This window comes from Python bivittatus, unplaced genomic scaffold, assembly GCF_059951505.1.
Source record: "Python bivittatus isolate LINGU-HERP-01145 unplaced genomic scaffold, Pbiv_v1 ctg000070_np1212, whole genome shotgun sequence".
Classification (NCBI taxonomy): Eukaryota; Metazoa; Chordata; class Lepidosauria; order Squamata; family Pythonidae; genus Python; species Python bivittatus.
Genome location: NW_028277034.1, coordinates 8,215,808 through 8,239,485, shown reverse-complemented (window position 1 = coordinate 8,239,485; position 23,678 = coordinate 8,215,808). Strand labels below are relative to the sequence as shown.

Below are 23,678 nucleotides of genomic sequence, written 5' to 3'. Positions count from 1 at the left end.
CCAGAAAAATTATCTAAAATGTATAAAGGTGTAAAGGTACTTTGAAAGTATGTTGGAGATGTAAGCAACAAGAAGGGACCTTTTATCATCTCTGGTGCACTCGTAAAAAAGCAAAACAATTCTGAAATGAGATACATATTTGTATACAGAAGATTTTAAAGATTAATATTCAATCAAAACCAGAAACTTTCCTTTTGCGCTTGATAGATAAGCGGTTGGGAAAAAAAACTCATGGAACTTTGTTTTTATATATTATAACAGCAGCAAGGTTTTTATATGCAGAGATGGAAAGAGAAGACATTACCTACAGTGGGAGAATGGATGGTGAAGTCAGTGGAGTTGGCTGAGATGGCGAAATTGACTGCTTTGATTAGAGAAAAGACATTGTGTAATTTTAATGCTAACTGGAAACCTTTTTTGGACTTTTTGTAGGAAACAAAAAATGAAATTATGTTGTATGGACTTGATGATTAGAGATAATATGGGTTAATAGAAATAATGGAAGTTATGTTGTAAATTTAGAGCAAGAGTTCGATATATGTTGTTACTTGTATCAGTTGCAAGGGGGGTTGGAAGTCAATTTTTTCTTCTTCTTTTCTACACTTCTGATCTTTACTATTTTCTTTTTTTCCAATTTTCTTTTTCTTCTTCTTATTAATATTAGCTTTTGTTAGTTTTTACTGTTCCTTTTTAAAAATTTAATAAAGTTATTACCAAAAAAAAAAGAAATCTATATCCAAACCAAAAAGGGAACGCGCAGGAGCACCTAACTCCTACTCCCTGTCTCTCGGAAAGAACTCCGAGGCGGGCGGAACGATGGGAAGGAAGGGCAGGAAGTTTCATCAACAGGAAGCGGTGAGTCGCACCGGAAATAAGTCATAATGGATAGCCGGATCTTGGTTGTGAGAATTCGGCGGCTTCTGATTTGATCACCTCCGGGAGGGATGTTGAGCGGTCTGCGCCCTAGCGCCGGTTTAAACGGTAAACTAGCTCCTTCGCGTCGCCGTAACGTAGGCCGGCGTTAAATAATCTTGTGGCGGAGAGCGAGCTGCAGGCTGCCGGTTGTTAAGAGCCACTTCCCTGCGGCCCATGGCCGAAGGGGAAGCCGCCCCGGTAGCGGGGCCTGCCGCGGCGCCTAGCCAAGGGAACGAGAAAAGGGGAGAAGCGGGTGACGCCGGCGTGGACTGGGTGGAGAAGTTGCGCGAAGAGTGTGAGCCCGAGCAGCACTGGCAGTACCGGCGGGAGTTCTTAATTCGCAATGCGGAGAGCCTCTCCTTGTCCGTAAGCCGAGAAGACGACGCCGACAACACGGAGCTGCGGCGCCTCGTCTCTTTCTCCATGGTGTGGGCCAATCACGTCTTCCTGGGGTGTCGGTAAGTCGGTGGCAGTAATATTTTTGGCGGAGAAATGCAAATTTAAGTAGCGTGATTACAAGAAACGACATATTTGGTGAAAGAGAATTAGTTGTCCCTTAAAGTATAGTAAAAGTAATGGGGGAAAAAGATTCCGACTGAGGTTGTTTTAAATGTGGGTCTCTTTACTAGCCAGTAAAAATGCTTCGACAGCTCTCTTATGTGCAGAGATCATGTTACCATATAAGATTTGCTCTTATGAGGGGGCCTTATGGAAGATTGCTTTGAAGTCATTTTGAAAATTTGCAAGTTATACATCTTTAAGTCTGCTTTTTGTTACACAAGGTACAGTGGCAAATGTGGAAATTCTAAGTGGTCTTCTACCTCTTGTGTATCTAGCTATTGCGGTTGCTACTATGATAAAGTACTGTGCTCTTATTTGGTAGAGTTGACCTTTGTTTTTGGGCAGAATATAGTGATTCTAACATATTGTAATTATTGGCTAATCTTCCCAGATCTGTTTCCTGTAAACTATTTTTCTTGTATGCCCAGTTTTTAGAGGGTTGAAGGAAAAACATTACTGTAATAATTATGGGGCACCTATAATTAAACTATCCCAGTCACTTGAAGATTGCATTTCTCTTTGCATTGAAATGCTTCATTTTTGATTTCAGTCTGTTGATGTTACTTTTGATAAGTCGGCTGAAATGTTTTTTTGCTGTTCACGTGACCGAAGACTTCACTGTAGCACAGTAGTTGAATCAACATCCAGTGGGTAGAAACCCTTCTTGTAGCGGCTTGTCTAATGCCTCCATTGTAATCTGTTGAGGAGAGCCTAATGTTTTTATTAGCCTAAGCACTTACACTTGTTTATATTTTTTTTAATCAAAGCTTTGAGCTCTTGCTCTGTTGTCCTTTATATTGTAATTTAAGTATTGTACATCACCTTAAAATTCTAAACAGAATGATGTATTAAATAGTTTAACTAAATAGTTTAACATGCACCAACCCAATGCTTGTGCTTTAAGAGCCACTGATGCTTTGAATGTCATGAATATAGAATCCATTTTCCTTGAAGTGCTAATTTCTATCTTTTCCTACTTAGATATTCTCCACAAGTGATGGAAAAGGTGATGGACATGGCTGTAGGCATTACAGTGACCAATGCTCCAACCCACACTCTGAGAGATGAACTGGTTGCCAAGGTGAAACGAGGCATATCCAGTAGCAATGGTTAGCAGATCATAGCTGGCAAATACACATAGGAATACAGTAAACCAAATACATGTTAGCTTATTTGTTAAAATTGTTAATACTTCAGAAATTGTTAGTAGTTTGTTTAATTTAATTATTGCTTTGATAATTTTTAAAATGTTTAAATAGTTTGTAAGGTGATTTTTTTTTAATTGATGGTGTTAACTAGCCTTAAATAGTTACAGTTCATAGTTCAGTCTGCCTTTTTGCTAAAAACAAAACAAAAAACAAAAAAAAACAAGAACGATAGAAGCTCCAATCTTTTTGATCCAAACTATAAATTCATGGGAGAGGTTATTTACCTTTTGTATTAAATAGAAACTTTTTGCAAAATTTAATTATTTTATTATGGGTATTCTTAGACTTTAAGATAAAAGTAACTAGATTCTTTGGCTCTAGTTCTAATGGTGATGTTTTATAGAAATAAGGATACTTGAATTTACTCAGAATTACATACATAATTTGCTTATGCTTTCCAGAACGTCCTTGCAAGAAGCGGGCTGCTGGTGCTGACAAACCTTTTGAAGTTAGTAATGAAAAATCTACAAAGGCAGAGCTGTCTGTGGAAACAGATACTGAACCTTTAAAGAATCCAGGAAAAGATGTACCAAAACCCCCAGAGAAGTCTCAGCGTTTGCCTACGGCAGCTTCAGCCTTGACCCAAAAGGTAGAGCCTACAACAGCTGCAACCTTATCTCAAAAGGCAGAGTCTGCTTCAGCTTCAATATTGACTCCGAAAGTAGAGCCTGCAGCTGCTTCAACCATGACCCAGAAGATAGTTCCTGCAGCTTCTTTAAGTGGAGCAAAAATAGAAGGCAGAGCTGCTAATTATGAATCTACAACAACTAATAAGCACAAATCCGAAAATGTCTTACCAGCTGAAAAGAAAGCTGGCTTGGAAAGTACTGCAGTGTTAGCTTCAAAAAGTAGTTCACACCCAAGTGTAGGTCCTACTAAAGTGCCATGCAAATTATTGACAAATGAAGATGCAAAAGAAAGGCAACCATTTTTCAATAGACTATACAAAGCTGTTGCTTGGAAATTAGTTGCTGTTGGAGGATTTAGTCCTAGTGTCAACCATGTAGAACTCTTAAACTCATCCATTCAGTCTGTAAAGGCAACATTAGATGTTGAATTTGTTCCACTGAAAGAGCTTGCAGATTTACCTCAGAATAAAAGCTCTCAGGAAAGTGTGGTTTGTGAACTGAGATGCAAATCTGTATATTTGGGTACTGGCTGTGGGAAAAGTAAAGAAAATGCCAAAGCAGTTGCTTCAAGGGAAGCACTGAAACTATTTCTCAAGAAAAAAGTTATTGTGAAATTATGTAAAAGGAAGTACAAAGGAAGAGAAATTGAAGATTTGGTGCTTCTTGATGAAGAATCAAAACCATTAAATTTACCTCCTGCTCTACGAAATCCTCAAGAAATACTGCATAGCAGTGAAGCTGTCACTGCCTATACTAGCAAATGATGTTTTATCACAATTAACTGAGTTATCTTTGTACAGTAAATGAGAGTCCCAGATATTTTGTATTTCTCAGTTCTCAGTTTTGCAGAACAAATACCATTACTGTTCTTTTCACTCAGTAGTAAATGTAAATAATTCTTTATAGATGTAAAGTGTGCAGAGGTATGCCTTAAAATTTAGCACACTAGTGTGCTGTTTTATTTGCTAAATAGTCTACTGAACTCTTATATTTTTTAACTAAATAATTAAGGTACAGTTTGCTGGTCAATGCAGTCTCATTTTGTAACTCCTACAATTTGGTAGCAGTAATGCTCATTTTTGAACCCTGATCCTTTATAAGCCGTTAATAAGTATGTAGACAACAACCATTGTACCTAGATGGTAAAAAGTTATCTAAAAAATGGAAACATTTAATCATCTGCTTCATATGTTACTCATACTATTCACATGCCTGTTTAAAAAGCAAACTATTGATTTGGATTATTTTAATTAAGTAGTGATATTTAAATTTTAATTCAAAGAAGTAGATGCTGGTCCTTTTTTAATATCATACTTACACATTGTCAGTAAAAATCTCCAAATTACTTACTTTACTAAAACTTATCTAAGCAGATTTAATATCCAAATTTGTGAAAAATCTCACATTTTTTCAAATAAATACAGCTTTCTATACTAAGCATATTTTTATGTCTAATAATTTTGGGGGAAATTCCTACATTTTATGTAATGTACTGTTTTGACTGAGCACTTTTAATGATCACAGCCTTTTTTTTAACTTTGGTATTTGCTTTTAAAAACTTAAATCTTGTGTAAATTAACAACTTCTGCAACAAATATGAGGTGCTAGTTTTATTAAAACATCTGCACTGCATTCTAATGTTATGATGTCTGTGTATTTTCAAATATGCTGTCTAGATTTTAACAGAGAAAACTTGATGCACTAATTTACTGCGCAAGGGTAAATACTCTGCAGTGCTTTTTGTTCTCATGGTTTCACATGCCTGGCATTAGTGCTTTTTTCTAAAGCAGAGTTGTATAGTGTTTTCTCTCTGCAATGATGGCTTATTCTCAATTCACTGGAACTGGAGTCATTACATTTCAGGCACATCTCCATAAGTTGAAATGAAATACCCCTTCATTGTGCAACAGCCATTGACAAATAGAGCAATCTTACTGACCGAGGCTGTGATTCAGTAATTCCCAAGCACTTAACAGAGCTTATTATTTTGTCGCCTGATCCAGTTAGTAGCTGTTGATATAATTTGACATGTTTTAAAAGCAGTTCGCACTAAGAGAATTGGTTTTAGGAATGTATTTTGCAATGGTTGGGGGTCCTCTGTATGATCCATGCTACAGTTCTTTTAATTCAGTTTAAAGTTCAGTACTTTATTCAAATTATGAATTGAATCCTGGTTTCCCTGAGTTTTAGTCATTGCTTTGCTGATTTTCAAGGATTTAGTTTAAGTAAAAGAGTTTCCCAACCATGGCAACTTCCAGATTTGTGGACTTCAACTCCCAGAAATCTTAGCAATGGCTATGCTGGCAGAGGAATTCTGGGGTTTGAAGTCCACAAATCTGGAAGTTGCCAGGGTTTGGAAACAACAATCTAAATTCAACGTAATATTTTTAAAGCACCCCTTTTGCCAGTGTATTCTATTTGGTTTTAATGAATTTGTGTTGGGAAGTTCTGAATGATCCATGACTATATTTTGACAAGAACAAATAAGTCTTCCATCAGTAGCTTTCCCTAACTTTGAGATTTTTCTTAATGTAGTCAATATTCTAAAGCAATAGTTAGCCATTGCTGATTTGAACATCAGGACCAGGCTATAAATGTTCACAAAAATAGTATATCATCATTTCATGTTTTAAATGAAACACAAATAGAAATTACAGTAAAGTATTGCTTGGTGCTGCTGAAATAATGCAGTTCATCTGACATTTAGAAACAAATTGGTTTGCTCCTACATATATCCCCTTTGCCCCTGGAAACCAGGGATTTTCCAGAGAATTTGCGGTGGGGGGGAAGGGGTCTGAAGTAGTAAAAATGAGAGGGAAGATGGGAGCTGCTAGTGAAAGAAAGGAATGGGATAGTGTTCTTCTCAAAGTGTTAAGACTGAAGTGTTAAGATTCCATTTTAGCAATTCCTTGTTCCCAGCAACCTTTCTGGACTCTTCCACATTGTTCAGAAGTGTTTGTGATCCTCTGGAGAGGTTTAGAGGGAATCCTGGAAGGAAGATAGGAAATTCCATCAATGAACTTTGTTAACTTCATAATCCAAAGCAGTATTCGTATTTTTATAGTCTATTCAAATAAAATTAAAATGAGTATCATGTGTAGGAATGATAGATAAGAAATAATGTGATAGTGAATTGTTTTTTTAAAGTTGCATCTGTGTAAGAATATTACTTTAAATAAAGGCATTTTCCATTGTTTGGTTCCTGTTCAGATTTAAACAAATGGGTTAAGAAAATTTAATGTTTACGTGTCCATCATAAGCTGTATAATACACAGATACTATTCTCTCTGGATTAGTGAAGTTTTGTGGTATTTTTTCTGTTAGAAGACTTGTACACCAACCTGACCTGTGTTGGACTGGAACCTGGGAGGCTCTCAGTCCCCTCTCAGACATGGAAGCTCACTGGTTGACTTCAGACCAGTCCCTGTCTCTCTGCTCAAGCTACCCCACATTGATAATGTAGAAAAAAACATTGGAGGATGAAATGCTATAAATCAGTTTTTCTCAACCATGGCATCTTGAAGATGTGTGAACTTCAATTCCTAGAATTCCTTAGCCAGCCCATGCTGGCTGAGGAATTCTGGGAGTTGAAGTCCACTCATTTTCAAGCTGCCAAGGTTAAGAAACACTGCTATAATTGCTGCCTTGAGTACCTGAATGAAGTGCGTATGTGGCCATATAACCCTGAAATCAAACAGATACAACACTGAATCAGAGTAGGAAAAAAAAGGGTGTCCTTAGTGAGAAGCACTGCAGCATGTATCTAAGCTAAGAGTTTAGCTACATAGTTCTGTACAAATTTGTTCATTTTTTGTCTTTTGTTTAATTATGTATTACATTTGCCTGCATAAAAATGGGTTGTTCAGGAATGCAAAGAGTAGGGGAAGCAGTCATTGAACTGGTAATTTTTATGAAATGTATCCTTGCTCAAGAGTTTGTGGCAGGTATGTTAGCTGAAAACTCATCAACTAAATAAATGGGTAAATATGTAGTAGACTACACCACACTACTTTAAGACCCTCAGTGCCTGGGTTCATACATTGAGTTAAGCTGTAATGTGATTTGTTTCATTTTGGCTTTGTGTGTTGTGCAAATTCAGCTCCTGTGGTGTGTAAACTAGGATTGACATGTTGTATGGACCCAGACAGTATTGGTTTCTTCAATGGAGCAAACCATGGCTTAGTACAATATGTATTTTGTTTCTACTTTTATTGTTGGATTTAGCCAAATAGTCATGTTCTGACCTCAGCAAAAACTGCTGTGATTGTCTAAACATACATGCAGATTTGTTCAGCAATATATTGTTACCAGATGATGCAGTGAAGGTAAATCAACACCTGTAGTACAGTGAATACTATATCCATATAGGATTCATGATATAAGACTTATTTCATACATCCATGGGATGACAAGTTGTGGCTGTCCCCCAAGTTGCTGATCTACCACTCTTCCACCATTGTCCGTTGTTGCAAAGGACTGGGGCCCAGAAACATCTAGTGGGTTATACGTTCTCCACCACTTTGTTAAGATTGCCTCTGGGTATAGCCCGTCTTACGGTGCCTTACAGGCCTAATATTGATTCATCCATGATGGGGTAAGGAAGTCTTTTAAGCAGTGAGATCAAATGGAACTGAAAGAAAAGTTGAGAACCCTTTGTTCTTCTCACAAAAGTTGGAGATACCTTTTCAAGTATTGCCTTGGATTGTTTAATTTCTAAATTGAGAAGATGGGCCTCTTCCAGTCATGCTTTGTGAGCTGGACGTTCATCCCAAAACTGCTTCATATATAGAACCTGGTGATGTTCAGTAAAAACTGAAAGGACCTGCATGGGCCTAAGTGCATTTTTTCTGTCTTTTTCCATGCCTTTTTCTGTCTTCCGTCTTTTTCTCTGTGTCTTCAACACAGGTTGAAGCTTTTGTGTTACTACTTTTAAAAAACTGTACTCCAAGAAGCAGGAGCTTAAATTCTAATAATGAAAGTATTGGCATTCATCATATATGATCTGAAAGTACAAATAAGAAAAGATGAAAATTTGAATTTGTTACGTGTAAAGTTCAATTCCCTTCACTAAGAGAAACATCTAAGTTGAATTTAAATGAATATCAATATGATTTCAAAAAATAAATTCCGTTTCTATTTTTGCTATCTGCTGTATCACATTACCTCTAAGGAGTCACTCTGTAGCTTGTAGCTGGCATTACTTTCCATAGAGCCAAATGATGTTAGTAATTCCCATTGATTCCAGCAGACCTCCCTGTTGTTGGTTTTACAATATCCTAACACTAGGTGGCTGTTCTTTACTGACCTCAGCCAAGCTAAGAAAAGATAAGTCTGGTTGGAAGTGTTTTTTTCTAAAACAATTTTCTTGCCATTTTAAAAAAGAAATACAGAAAAAATATAGAAAAGCAAAATTTAAAAACAGTAATATATCCACCCAACACACTAATGTTACTTACTTATAATATCAAAGAAAGGGGAAAAATAAAATAGACCAATATTCTAAGCTAATGTAAATCACTTAAATATATCCATATAATCATTTTTATATTAACATAATGTACCTAATTAGGCATAAGAATGTCTATTCTTGTAAAATGTTATAAAATCTGAGTACTGTGTCATTTTTCTGTTAGAAAAAATTTTCGGGGTTCCGGTGGGGACAGTGGCGGCTTAGTCATCTCTCCATGAGAGGGGAGATTGTGCTACAACTGGATCCGTGGCTGGCAGCAAGTGCTGGCCACCCATCTTCCTCCAGATCAAGGAGGAACCAAGAAATCAATCCATTTGGTCTCCAGGACGGCCGTTCCTCATTAACTAACTGCAGAAATGGAAGCTTCTGTGAATGGGCTTGCAAGCGAGCGACTGGGGGCGGGTGTCCATCTTTGATCATAACTGTGGTGCCACCTAAATATGGACACTAGAGCTGGCCAAACCACGTTTCTAACCCACTTTGGAATATAACTATTTTTTAATGTAAGAGAGACCTTCCTTTGCAACAGATAAATCTCTTGATGTTTTTTCATTATTTCTGGGACTATAACTTTAAAAGAAGAATTTGAGTTTTATTGTAATTTGAACAACTCGTAAAAAGGTGGAAGATAAGAATACAAAAAAGATATAAAAGTTACTTATGGTGAAAGGGGAAGATTTATTTGTTATAAATTTAATTTTACGAAACTCCATCTGTATTAATTGGATTTGATTTTTCTATGGGAAAACTTTTTGTTTTTCTGTGATAGGCCTGTTAATTGGCTGGATTTTCAGAACAAAAGAAGATAGTAATTTGAGCTTTTTGTGTATTCCCTGTTGGCCCATGCCTGCAATTACAGCTTGAAAGGCACCAACTGTCTGCTTACTTTCATTTCTACAATACAGTGGTACCTCGGGTTACGAACGCCTCTGTTAACGAACTTTTTGGGTTACGACCAGCTCTGGCGGCAAAAATTTACCTCGGTTTGCGAACTCCGCCTCGAGTTATGAACCGGATCTGCGGCCATTTTCCCTGCTGCTACGCAGTCGCGGCTTCCTGTGGGCGAGATCGCGGTAGCAAGGAGACGTTCGGTGAGGCTTGTGGTGTGTTTTGTGGCGTTTTGGAAGGTTTTTGGTGTGCTTGTCAGCATGGCAATTTCATTTCCAGAGGGTTATGCAGCACAGGAAAAAACAACTGACTTTAGACAGGTTTTTCCCCAGAACTGAGCCTGCTGCTAAGAGGCAAAGAAGAGAGGAAGCCCCTGAAGGAGATCTCCCCAATGTCCTTTTGGAGGGGGACTCTCCCTCCAAACAATAACTGCCTCCCCACCCCATTCTCCCTCTTCATACTGTGCTGTACTGTACTTTTTTTCATGTTTTTGTGGTTTAAAAATAAAATGCATATGTTTCAGAACAGATTAACCGTATTTACATTGAACCTTATGGGGAAATTTGCTTCGGGTTGCGACCAAATTCGGAGGGCGGAACGGATTAACCGTATTTACATTGAACCTTATGGGGAAATTTGCTTCGGGTTGCGACCAATTCGGGTTGCGACCAGAGTCACGGAACGGATTAAGTTCGTAACCCGAGGTACCACTGTACCTACAGTTGCTTGCTTTGGGGGGAAGAAAAAAAATGGCTAGAAGAGGCTGTTTGGAGCAGCCGTTAGAAGATAAAATGACTTCTTTAAGTTTACACCAATTGATGTTTGATGAATTAAGAGCTAAATTCAAGTCCCTTGAAAAAAAGATAGAGGAAAGATTGGATAAGATAGTTAATTTTGAAATGGAGGTAGAGATTGACTGGAATGTGAATTTGGAGTTCAAAAAAAATGCTGGATTATGAAGGTGGTATGAACAGAGATGTTGTGGATCCAAAATGGATTTAAAAATGCCAGAGTAGAAGAGTGATATGGAAAAGGATGCCAGGATGGATTTACAAATGAAACTGTGATGGAATGCAATTATGAAGGCCAGGCTCAGGGAGATAAACATTTTCTTAGCTCCCCAGAAGAGCGTGGGAGGAACAAGAGGACGAGACTGGCACCTCCCTGAGGAATTCACACTGTTGTGGCTGGCTGACTTTGGGAGCTGGGGTTTCAGTCTGGGAAGATTCTATCACAGAAACCAACTGACGTTACTATGATCAAAGGGGACATACAAACAATGGAAAAGAAGAGTGACTTGGAAAGACTTTTTATCTTGGATTTGCAAAAGGAATGTGTTGAATCGGTGAGGGTGTTCCTGGGAAGAGACAAAGAGAAACTACTGGGGCTGTTTCTGGGAGAAGACAAGGAGAGAATGACAGGGAATCAATTTGTGGGACGCTATTTGAAAGGATTAAAGATTAAGCTGTTTAAAAATAAACAAAAGGTTTATAAAGTGAACTTATTTAATAATGGTTGAGGTTTTTGGTAGTTATTAACGAGATCTTTTTCTCACCAGGATTGAATGACAAGGTTTTAAGGATCTGTGTATAAAGGGGAAGAGATTTCATTTGCTTTTTTTTTTTTCTTAGAGAAAATTATAAATTGGATTATAAAACAGGTTATAAAATAACCTTTTGACTAAGATTAAAATACATTTGTTATTAAAGTTATGGAATTTTTATTCTTATATATGATAACTGTAGTAAGGTTTTTTATATGTACAAAGGAGGAAGGATATGACATTACCTACAATGGAAGAATGAATGGTGAAGCTGTAGTTGTCAGAACCTTTAAAATAATCCTTACAAAGTAGTTGATTTTAAGTAATCATTCCAGACTCTGCCCATACTTTCCAATAAAACATCTTACAAGTAGAGTTTTTCCATAGTGGTAAATATTTGTGAGACTCAGTATCAAAACTTGATCTATATCCCAATGAGGCCCAAATAGTCTAGCTGCAAGCAAAACGGGAAATAAAATACCTTTTTTGCTATATGCTGACCTGAGTAATTGCCAAGATCTTAACAGAGACATAATGCTGACTGAGACTCATAACAGAGTCAAGAATGCTGTCTGATGGCTAGAGACAGGTTTGGTTTCCGTGGGTGCCAAAGCCTGGCACTATCTCATTAATTTCATTTCTTAAATTAAAAATAATTTAAATTATTTTTTCCCTATGGATCTGGCCCCACTGGTTCTCAGAAACCATTTTAAAACAACTTGGCTAAAAAGAGCTCATAGCAAACTCCAGTTTGTAGGTCTCACTTTGGATAGCCTCTGCCCATTAGGGTTTGAAAATGCCAGGTATTATAATAAGCAGCATACCTGGGATATTGATTTCCAAACCAGTTTTAAGCTTGGTATGGAATCCCACAGTCCATGGATTTATTTTTCAAAGGGGTATGTGCTATCATCTTATCTTTCCTCCATTCCTGTTCTGAAATTTTGCTAGATCTTCACCTTAGCCAAGTTGGATACACTACCCTCTGCAGTCCTGTGGGGACATAATAAAAATCTCCCTCCACATGACCGTTTCTGCGTGTGTGCCCCACATGCTCCTCTGTTGCTCCCTGTACATGGAATCCCAGATGGCATCTATCTATCCCATTCTAGAGACATATATGGCGGAGAGTATGAAGCTTATCCACCACTTCTTCTGTCTGACCAGGACTCTGATGTATCCTCCCAGGTTGCTTGATTCTGTGCCTCTGTTCTATTCATCCCACCTACAACTGAAGAATATTATCTACATTATTTTTATTATTATTGTTATGTTATGCTTATTTTTATTGATATCTATACATTTTAGGTGTATGTGTTTTTATTTAAACTTGATATACATATTTCATGTATATTGTAAATAAATAAAGTGTTTTCTGGTTCTAAAGCTGTAATAAAGATAAAGAAGAGATACATAATAACTTTTCAATAAAGTCCATAATGGTTTGATATTCAGTTAAATTCTCATTCCGCATAAATATAGATGATAAAATAAATGCCCAATATTATTTTGAAAGTCTGGTAAAGGAAAACCTCCTTTATGAAGAGATAATCTCAATTTCGCCAGTTAGATTCTTAACAGTCTATCTTGCCATGTGAATTTCTTCAGGAGTATCAATCTGAATAAAATTTCTATTTGTAATTAAAATATATATCAATCAAGGAGAAATATTTACTTTAACAACATTAATCTTACCCTACTAACTTTACTTAACTAATTTCTCCTACTAACTTAATCTTACTCTACTAACTCCCCCCCCTCCCAAAGTTGAGGTTGGCCCTAACCCTGTTGGCCTTCAGAAAGGCCCTTAAAACATGGCTTTGTCAACTAGGTTGGGGATCCCAAGGTAGAGTGCAGCCTGTTAGGTGGCTATGTGACAGTTAATGGAATGCACCCTCTGTATGTTTTCCTGTCATTTTCTTTTATCTTGTTTTCGTTTTAATCTAAATTGTTTGTTTTAATGGTTTTATATACAGTGGTACCTTGGTTCACAAACTTAATTCGTTCCACAACTCTGGTCGCAAACCGAATTGGTCGCGAACCAAATCAAATTTTCCCATAAGGTTCAATGTAAATACGGTTAATCCGTTCTGAACCATATGTATTTTTTTTTAAACCACAAAAATATGAAACACAGTACAGTACAGTACAGTACAAAGAGAGAGAACACTAACCTTCCTCGAGGCGACTTCTGGCATGGAGGACAGGAAGGCGGGTGAGGAGGCGGTTATTGTTTGGAGGGAGAGTCCCCCTCCCTACAGAAAGCCACGACCACGTGTCACAGCAGGGAAAATGGCCGCGGGTCATGTTCGTCACCCGATGCGGAGTTTGCGAACGGAAGCAAAATTTTGAGAACGGTGCTGTTCGTAACCGAATTGTTCATGAACAGAAGCGTTCGTGAACCGAGGTATTACTGTATTTTTGGTTGTTACTATGTACACCACCCAGAGTCACTATGTGCGATGGGCAGCTATACAAATGTGAATAAAAAATAATGGAATTTCAATTCATCTATTAATGTACAGAAAAACATATCTATAATTTTTGATATATTAACTTCCACATATCTGAAAATATTTTTGGTGTATATATAGTCCTAATTATTTAATATATTCTTTTTTTCTAACATCCAAAATCTTACCTTGATCCATTGATATATCAGATACTAAAGAAAATAAGTTACATTGTTCCTAATTAGTCTTATAACATGAATATTTTCAAAATGTTGAACCACCATTTCAAGTTAGGTAATGATGTACAACCATTATCTAGAATTGCCGGGATATCATCAGCATGTAATAATAATGTACACCCCGGATTCACCATAGTAATACCCGTGATATCATGAGATTGCCTAACAATATTTGCTAATGGTCCAAAAAAGCAGCAGAGCGAGCTCCTGCTTCCTCCCCAGCTCCTGCCGGATAGGTGCCACACTGTAACTCAATTGAAACAATAATTAAATAATTGTTACTTCTCTTGCTATTGCTTGCAAGTAATAAATTGCTATCCATTTAATAAAAGAAACCAGGAAGCTATTTGCTTCAGAAAAGGATGGATCTGGTTGAATGCAAGACCATGAGGGGTTGTTCAGCTAGACTTGAAAGAGACTGTGCTTTTACTTTCACTTTTCACAGTCTCTAGGGCAGTGTTTCTCAACCTTGGCGGCTTTAAGATATGTGGACTTCAATTCCCAGAATTTCCCAGCTGGGGAATTCTGGGAGTTGAAGTCCACATATCTTAAAGTCGCCAAGGTTGAGAAACACTGCTCTCAGGGATTAACTCCTCTTTTCTAGGCACAAAACTTTAAACAACCCTTCCAATTTGTTAATTACTCAGAGATTACATTCTTCTTCAACCAACCAATCCCAATCCTGCCTGTGCAAAGCTGACTCTAGCAATAGGAGGGGTGGAGAAATAAATATTTGCATAATATATGCAGGCAAGTGAAAGGTGAGAATCACACTGAGGTTTTCTGATGGGAATTGGTCTCCTGTGTCCTCCCTCATTCCAAAGCTAAAGGCTGTGATTAAGAAAGAAACAGCCTCCATTTCGCCAATTCAAATAAATGGGAAATATATTTTATTATTTCACCATCATTTTGCTCACTATGACCTACAAGATAACGGCAGCAAGGAACTTTATAAAGCTTGAAGGGTTGTTTTTACAACATGGGCGTTCTGAAGACCTGCTCTCTAGGCTACATGCGGAGGACTTTGTTCCTCTAGGCTTCCTTGCCGCCTAGGGGAAAGTCCCCGGACCCCGGGCAGAGAGTGCCGCGTGCTCACACGTGCGCAATATACCCTCTAGCAAACTCACACCACTGCCGCCAAGAAGCTCTCAGGGCCGAGCGGGTGAATGCGGGGGGCCTCTCGTCAGCTCCATAGTTACGCAGGTAGTGCGCATGCGCTCCTTTCCGGAGGAGGCGGTCGCACCAACAGAACGGGGCTCACTCTTTGGACGCTTCCTTTTTTGTGTGTCTATGGGCATCTTATAACCCTGAATTTTATCGGTCCGGTCCCGGAAAATGTAGCGAGACTGAAATCGTTGCAGTTTTTGCTACCATTCTGCAATGCAAGGGTTTTGTTCCCTGTTTTCTGGGGCTTGAGAAGGCTGTTGCATGACAAAGAACATTCGCACAAAAACCTTGTAAGTTTGTATCCCTTGTCAGCGCGTTTGGGAGACGTGTTTCCCTGATTGGCGGGGTATAAAAAAATAAGAAATATACAAGAGCAGATTCATCGTCTATGGTACGCCTTCCTTCAGAGCCCCAGAGAGTCCTTTGCAGGTCTTTGAATGTTGTTTTAGAATATACTGTTTATTGCGTAACGTGGAACTCCTGCTTCTTCGGTTACCTTCCCCAGCCAGGCCAGAGAAAACCGCTGCCAAATGTGAAAATGCACAAGAGAAGCCCGTTTCTGTCCCGCGAGCAAACTGCTTATTTTTCCTGGGCAGCTGGCCAGAGAAACCCCGTCTAGGTCCACAGAAAAACTGGTAGGGCCGCGCTCCGTAACAGCGGCGCCGCTTGACCTTGTGTGCCCGGCTGCGGCTTAAATGGAACGCGCCACCGGACTAGCGCGCTAGGTACGCGGGACGAGCGGGGGAAGACGAAGCCTAACTTTTGCCATCAAGCGGGGCTGAGGTTCTTTCTAGCGCGGACGAGGCGACTTAATGCTCGTTTGCGCACTCTCGCTCATTTCAGACGATGTAAGCGCAGATCCCGTGTCATGCTGGGACCCAATGCGACTGGTGTGTCTGTCGTGAAAACCCTGCCTGGAAGTTGCATCTGCTTCTCTTAAATTTGGTTCCTCGCGATTCTTGCGCTGCCTGCTTCGGTGTGCTATACGCGGCTATAAAAAGAGGACGGATGGAAGAGGGCAGCAGTCGGCAAGCGTGCGGCGGTGTGCTTCGTTCCTACGGCTTTATTTCTGCCCGTCTCCCCGAGCGGAGAATTCGCTGGAGGAAAGAGTGGGAGCGGCTTAGGGCGGGGAGACAGCATATTTCCATGAGACCCGGCAGAGCGTAATTCTGACTCGGTCTCTTTAAATGAAACCCCGCCTCTCCCTCCCGCCCCGTTTGTCTTCTGACGTCCCACCGTGCTGGGCCAATGGCATCGGCTGTAAGGGGAAGGCGGGAGAATGCGAACCGGCCGCACCTTATAAGGACATGGCCTCGCGCATGCGTACTTTGTGGGGCGAAGGGGGGTGCGAGGAAGGAAAAAGAGGCGGGGAGTTCCAAGTGAGGCAGGGGAGCATTTCTCTCCCCCCCCCTTCGGCCGATTAAAGACGCAGCCACCTGAGAGTCTTTCCCTCGCTGCCCCCTTTCCTCCTCTCCTGCCCTCGCGGGATCCGAGCGGGCTGAACGAAGAGGGAAGGGGGTGTCACGTCCGGTAACGATGTTGGGGTCGCCGGGGCAACAGCCCGGGGGGGCGGGGTCTGGGGCGACGGCGACAGCGGCTGCCGGTTCTGCTGCTACTGCCGCCGGCGGGGCTGGGGGTATCGCGACTTTCCCGTGCGGAGGGGCGTCGGAGAGGCTGCTGGCGCGCTACGTGCAAGACTACCTGGAGTGCGTCGAGTCGTTGCCGCTGGACATGCAGAGGTTGGCCTCGCTCCTGCGCGAGATGGACACGCGCTGCCGGGGTAAGCGAGAGGGGCGCGAGCGCGATGGGGGGCGGCGGTTGCGCCGATGACGGGCGCGAGCAACTGATTGTGGGGACTGCGCTCCCTCCGCTCAGTCCGAGCGCTCTTCCTCCTGAAGAGGAGGGGCGATTCCCTTCTCCTCCTCCCGACTCTGGGTTGGGGGAGAGAAAATGGCCACCCTCCCTCCCTCCCCCCCCCGCCCCGTCAGGGGCAGTCGCTTCGGGAGAAGCCGGCCCGAGGAGGCTCCGTTTGGGCCCTGCGGAGCGCGGGGTGGGTGGCGGCCGGGGCCGCTCGGGGCTCTGGTGCTGACAGTCGCCCTGGTTTTGCAGCGCGCGCGCGGGCCTCGGCCACGATCCCGCGAGCTGAGGCGGGGACGAGGGGGCACGTTGCCTTGCTTTGGATGATGCTCCGGATGTGGCAAACACGTGAAAATGTATCGTTCAGGAAAAGGTCTTGCCTCCGTAGGCAGTTACGTTTCAGAGCTGGAGATAAATTTATGCTGTTTCAGCAGCGGTATGAGAGTGAGTAAGGTGTCTCATTTTGCTAATTATTAGAGTGCCAGTCTTAACAGCACATAAGTTTAAGTCATTTGCTGCTAGATAGTTTCTTACTTTCCCTCACAGTACTACAAGGACGGTGATGAGGGATTTTAACCAAGGGTCGCCATTCCTTTCGACGACCATAAAAGTAATGTTAGGTAAACAGCGTTTAAAGGGGGAGGATTGCAGTCTGATGCCCAACAGTATAAGTAGACCCATGTACAGTGTTTTAATTGTGAATTATAAAGCATCTTGCTCTTTCTTGGTACATCAGTGGTGAGAAAGCTAGGGGGGTTTTTCCTCTCTTTTACTCCTCCATATTTGAAACTCGCTTGACGATCTTCTCCCAGTGGGAGTTTTTGCACCAAAATAACAGGAAGTGCAGGTCAGTCAAGAGAAAGGAAGATATTAGCCCTTTTTAGAACTGCGAATTACTTTGGGAGGCAAGCACACAACAGGCCAATTTATGAAGGAGTCTCACTGAGTTTAGCAGCATTTACCCTAGAAGAATATTGAGGATTGCCACTATAAACTTTTTTTGTAGATAGTTGGGTATAATTTTATAGTGTTTGTATTGGGGCTAGTTACTCTAAGCCCAGCCTCACAGGGTTGCTGTTGTGGGAAACAATGGAGGTGGGGTGACATGCTTTGTACACCATCTTGAGATCCTAGAGAAAAGGTAGATATAAATCAAATAAAGAAGCATGTTGAATTTTCCTTAATAATGTATTAAATAATACTTAACGTTTTAGACCTTGAATAACACAGTTTTGGTATTGCTGTCTATAATTACCCTGCCAAAAGTTTTGTTCCTATTTTTCTTCCAAAAGTTGCTGCAATTCACTCAATAGTGAAACTTTCTCATTATTTATTTTATTTATTATTAAATTTATATGCTGCCCATTTCCCCCAGAGGGTGACTCTGGGCAGCTTACAAAACTGGACATAATGGATAAATTTCTCAAGTGTTATTTAGATTAGGTTTTACTTGCTAGTGTTTAGATTAGAACATCAAATATATTAACTTAAAAAACTTTATTTGGGGTTTATTGTTTTATTTCTTTAAAAAGAAAGAAATTACAAAATTACAAAATACAAAAACCCCCAAGAAATAATTATATAAAAAACTACAAAACAAACAAACAAGCAAAAAAAGAACAGAAAGGGGGAAAGTGGTCTCATATTAATCAAATGTCAAACAGATTTCTAAATCTATATTAGGAAAAAAATATGATTTTCTAACATCACAGAATATCATAAAATCTATGCCACAAAAAAACTATTGAGTCATTTTTGATTAGTTAATAAATTGTCTTTTCAAAAATGAATAAGTCACATATTTCTTGAATCCAATCCTTAGTATCAGAAATATTACTACTTTTCCAATTTTTCAAAATCTCTTAGCAACACCCCAGACCCAATATAACCACCACTTCTCAAAAATCATCAAATCCCAAAATTTCAGGACATAATTTAAAATAACATTAACATCTTTAACAAAAAAAAGTGAGGGTAATTTTTTTTTTATCCTAAAGGCTTGCCATTTTGTAAAATGGTGGTTTCAAATGTGCAGCTCCTGAACTGTATGTGGCCCTCTGAGTCATGTTCTGCAGCCCAAAGCAGTATCTAGGAAACAGTAAGCTCTGGGAAGCATTGTCTCTTGTCTGGTGAGGAATATCCCCCAAAAATGAGACATTGCTTCTTGCTCATATTCAGTGGAGGTAACAAGTGAGGCAAGAGCAAAGTAGACTGAGGAAGACAAGTAGCCATAAAGTAGCCAAACTGGCCATAAAGCAGTTTAAAATGCCTCACTCACCACTCCCACAGCAAGAGATTAGCTGCCAGAAGTAGAATGCTGATCTTGTCAGGCAGTGCGGATCCTAGAACTAGCCCTGACATATTACTATAATTTTCATATTATAAATAATATTCATAAGATAGAAAGCAGTGACTTAGGGAGTTTGAGTTTGTGATACTCTTGTTTTGCTTTTTAACAGAAGCTTTGAAAGAAATTGATGAAGTATATGAGAAATACAAAGCTGAAGATGATCCTGCACAGAAAAAGCGTTTGCAGCAATATCTTCAGCGAGCTTTGATCAACAGTCAAGAACTTGGAGACGAAAAAATCCAAATAGTTACTCAGATGCTTGAGTTAGTGGAGAACAGAGCCCGGCAGATAGAGTCCCACTCTCAGTGCTTTCAAGATCTGTCAGATACTGAAAAACCTATTGAAAAGTCAAAACAGGATCCATGTCAACCAGAGAGATCTTCACGAAGACCCCGTCGGCAGCGTACTAGTGAAAGCCGTGACATATGCCATATAGCAAATGGAATTGATGAATATGATGACCAGCCACCTAAAGAAAAAAGATCCAAATCTGCTAAGAAGAAAAAACGCTCTAAAGCTAAACAAGAAAGGGAAGCTTCACCAGTAGAATTTGCAGTTGACCCTAATGAGCCAACTTATTGTCTGTGTGACCAAGTGTCTTATGGAGAAATGATAGGCTGTGACAATGATCTGTGTCCCATTGAGTGGTTTCATTTTTCATGTGTCGGACTCACTTATAAACCAAAGGGAAAATGGTATTGCCCAAAATGCAGAGGAGACAATGAGAAGACTATGGATAAATGTACAGACAAATCCAAAAAGGATAGAAGATCAAGGTAGTAAATGCTCTAAATGCACAGACAACTGTGTGGTTTCTATTAAAAACTATTTAATAAGCAGATTAGTATTTTAGAATAATGCATAAAACTATGCAATAATTTTTAAGGTGTACAATACTAATGGAGTGTTCACAGATGTTAATACTTTTTCTGCTTTTGAATATTCTGCACTAAATAACCAAAATTTTCAAACAGGGTCACATGGGAGTAGCACAGAAGGAATTCAGGAATTCCAGATTCCTCACTCTTTTTAATTGTGGAATTATGGTGATGCCTGATGAAGAAGGACTGGAAGGATAATCATGTTAAAACTGGTGTTAACATCTGTTGCAGTTGTAAATTTAGTTGAGCATAGCTCATTTTGCTGAGAACATGTTAGTTCTATGATGCTTTTAGTCTTCAGAATCCTAAAGATAATATTTGAATCTATTGCCAAACTTTAAATTTTAAGCCTTTGAAAATGTAAAGCCAGTTTTTCTTCATGTCTTCCATGTGATCTACCTATGTGTCATTAACTTATTTTATATTAATCTTGTGGTGAGTTTATAAGTCTGTTTAAAGAAAGTATATTAAACAAATACTGATGTTGGAAGAGTTGCAATCAGCATTAATTGCAGTCCTGAACTGAACCTACTTGTTCTTCTCACTATGCTCTTTAGTTTCTTAAGTCATGCTGTGCCATCTTGTTCATAATTCTTTGAATGTTGGAGAAACCTATATAATCATGTTGAAAAGTTTAGATATTCAAAGGATACATAAATACTGTAAGATCACTTTGTGAGGTAAGTTTGACTGGTCTAATATTTTATTTTATTTTGCTTTCCAGGCTCTTAGGTCTGAGCAAAATGCAGTAGTAGGAAAAGGTCATTATTCTCTAGGAGAGGAGTCCTATAGGCATAGAGAAAATATTCAACCGAAGTATAGCAACTCTTAATGAAATATTTTACATAAAGAACGATGACATGTCTTTGAAACAAATAATAACTAAAGGTATCCCAAAACTAAATATTATTTCTTTAATGGAAATATAGATGATACAGAGCTGAAGCCTTAGTCTCACTGCCTAACTTTACGCCATGGGTTTTCCCAGACAGTAATTTTATTTCTCTCTAGAAGATTAGAGGACTTCATTTTATTTATTAGATATTAAGGTGTCTGTGTAAGTCAACCTAGTGTAAAGTAAAGAGATAAGCAGGCCAAGAAAAAAGTTCCAGTATTGAATTCTTGTTCCTACAGTGTGAAATAGCATTTTGCAGTTTCTTACATTTTGAGTGAGGTTTGAAAAAAAGCTTGGATACTATAAAAATGGCTTTGATCACAAACTAATTTAAATATTCAAAAGTTATTTTGCAAGGATGGTAACACAGCTGTATCATGTGGACTAGAGATATTCCCCAGTTTAACTAGAAACTCTTGTTGTTCCACATTAGGATTGGATTATTTCATGTAGCTGTTATATCTATGCTGAACCTGAAATTGTGTCTCATGAATTAATTGTATGCTACTGAACTGGCCATGTGGTATGTCATGGTCAAATGGGATAGCCTTCTTCCATAAATATTATGTCTTACCTTGTTAGGGGGACACTAATTGCACATTCATAATATAGCTATAATATGTTTTTATTTTGAATATCAGCTCCCCCCCCCACCAAACATAGTTATGGAATTGGGGAGATAAATGAAATTCTAAGTTGCTAATGTGCTTCTGCAGTTGCTACTCTGCCTACTTACTTTTCTGGATGATCTAAGAAAAAAAACCACACGGCAATTTTATGATTGTGTGTAAAACCTGGAAGAATGTTAAGTTTAATTGACTAATATGTGCACTAAACATCATTATTAAAGAACAGGCTACTTACATATTCACATCTATTTGTAGATACAATACTTCTGTAATCAGAGAATGATGTGCATTAAATATCTAAACTTCTGATGAGAGCAGCCGCAATACCTATGTCTCCTTTTGATGAAAACTGATTCTTAGTCCTTCATTAGTAAAATTATAATGCTTCCTATTTTGAGTGTTATCGCTATGAAGTTCTATTTTGATTTTTTTAATATAACTTTGCTTGATGTAATTTGACAATCGCCTTCTTGGTTCAAAATTTTATAAGCATAAGCACATGGAAATTAGAAATGTGCCACCAGAGTGTATCAACTACTTGGATCTAATCTTTTGCATGCTATGATTTATGAATAAAAAATACTGGTTGTAAAAATGGATCTGAATTTTGCCCCAGTTTTTTCCATCATGTATTCATAGGCTGGAATCCAAAGAACTCTTTGTATTTTTTTAAATGTGTATAAACATGTTTATACACAATAGCTTCTCTTTGGCATATAAAATACCACAACCAAGCATATTGTGGGATGTGTTTAGCGCAGAATGGGATTGAAAAGATATTTATATAGGATATCACGTGGTACTACGGAATGCATGTATTGTATTTTTCTGTGTACAGTATCTGATGACAGATCTTGAAGAATAATTATAATACATTGTTAAAGCACTCGTGAAAACTAGCATTTTTATATGGGTATTGAAGTTTTCCTAACACCCTTGGCTGTTACTCCGTTAAATACACACTCATCTCTGGTCCCATGAATCTTGTTGACAGCCAGCAACAGTCAGAATGAGAAGAGTTCTGATGTGAAGTGTTATTTCCTTCTAATCTTCCAAATTTAGCTATGTAGCTTATAAAAAGCTGAAGGTAAGAATAGTCAGAAATTGCAGTTTACATATTAGCATGTATTCTATGTTACATCATAAACTATGGAACCTAAAACCTATCTCTGCATTTCTCAGTATAACCAAAAAGAATTCATGAGCAATATTTAGCATGACTAAAAAGTGAAGTTGCCTCACAAAATGGACTAATAGTAATAGTATATTTAATCATAACTTGTTTTATAGTCGATATCAAAGAGAATTGGCACCCTTCCCTCTTGCAGAGAATACATCTTGTCTATGTTTCCTTACAAGCCGCTGTTTGGCCTCTCTTCACTTGCTGTACAGATGTGGCCTAAAGTATTGTTACCCCTTATTTGTTTTACTAATTACAAGAATGCATTAAATCATACATCAAAAACAAAGTGTCTGCTGTATGAACTATGGAATAAAGAATGGTGGATGCCATTTACTTGTGTCAGTTTCAACTTATTTCACGGCAAATTGGGATTCTTTGGGAAAAAGCAAGGAGTACCAATACTTTTGGCTTTGTCTGTAGTTTCTAAGAGTTGTATTAATTCTTTCATATAATGAATATTTTATACATTTATTAAAATTATAATGTGAAATGTTAAGGATTTTATTAGTATGGCTAATTCCACTTGGAAGAAATAATATATGTAATGTTCTCTAAATATAACTTCAAAATTAAATTGTCACTCATCCTGTTTCTATGCTTTTGCTAAAATTAAAGTCATTAAAATGTCTCCAAAATTGGAAGATTTAAAAAAAACAAAAACTTGTCCATCAATGATTGATGAAACAAATGAAACAAATCCTGGAGAACCCCCCACCAAGAAAAATGATGTGTATAAACTGGGAAATAGATCCTTGATGTATGGAGATTTCCCCACCCCACCCCTTCTCTTCAGAAAAGTAATGGGGTGAT

At 38.8% G+C, this 23,678-nt stretch overlaps 2 protein-coding genes, 1 long non-coding RNA gene and 1 other non-coding gene across 5 annotated transcripts; 3 read left to right on the top strand and 1 right to left on the bottom strand.

Moving 5' to 3' along the window:
- The first annotated feature begins 900 nt into the window (after window positions 1-900).
- On the top strand, window positions 901-6,506 carry CDKN2AIP (CDKN2A interacting protein). Its single transcript, XM_007422715.4, has 3 exons — window positions 901-1,373; window positions 2,458-2,585; window positions 3,086-6,506. The coding sequence occupies exons 1-3, from the start codon at window positions 1,090-1,092 to the stop codon at window positions 4,075-4,077; spliced, it is 1,404 nt and encodes a 467-aa protein (XP_007422777.1). The 5' UTR covers window positions 901-1,089; the 3' UTR covers window positions 4,078-6,506.
- LOC148216839 (uncharacterized) lies at window positions 6,166-16,932 on the bottom strand. Its single transcript, XR_015794353.1, has 4 exons — window positions 16,775-16,932; window positions 15,034-16,170; window positions 7,995-8,315; window positions 6,166-6,301 (listed from the first exon to the last, which is right to left on the bottom strand). It is a non-coding gene; the product is annotated as an uncharacterized LOC148216839 (long non-coding RNA).
- Window positions 14,888-15,179, top strand: LOC148216840 (RNase MRP). The gene has a single exon (XR_015794667.1).
- On the top strand, window positions 16,158-23,174 carry ING2 (inhibitor of growth family member 2). 2 transcript variants are annotated; one of them, XM_007422714.4, is made up of 3 exons: window positions 16,158-16,853; window positions 17,183-17,374; window positions 19,390-23,174. In XM_007422714.4, the coding sequence occupies exons 1-3, from the start codon at window positions 16,610-16,612 to the stop codon at window positions 20,058-20,060; spliced, it is 1,107 nt and encodes a 368-aa protein (XP_007422776.2). In that variant the 5' UTR covers window positions 16,158-16,609; the 3' UTR covers window positions 20,061-23,174. The 2 variants fall into 2 exon arrangements, with proteins under 2 accessions (XP_007422776.2, XP_025018798.1); XM_025163030.2 differs by lacking the exon at window positions 17,183-17,374.
- The last annotated feature ends 504 nt before the right edge of the window (window positions 23,175-23,678 follow it).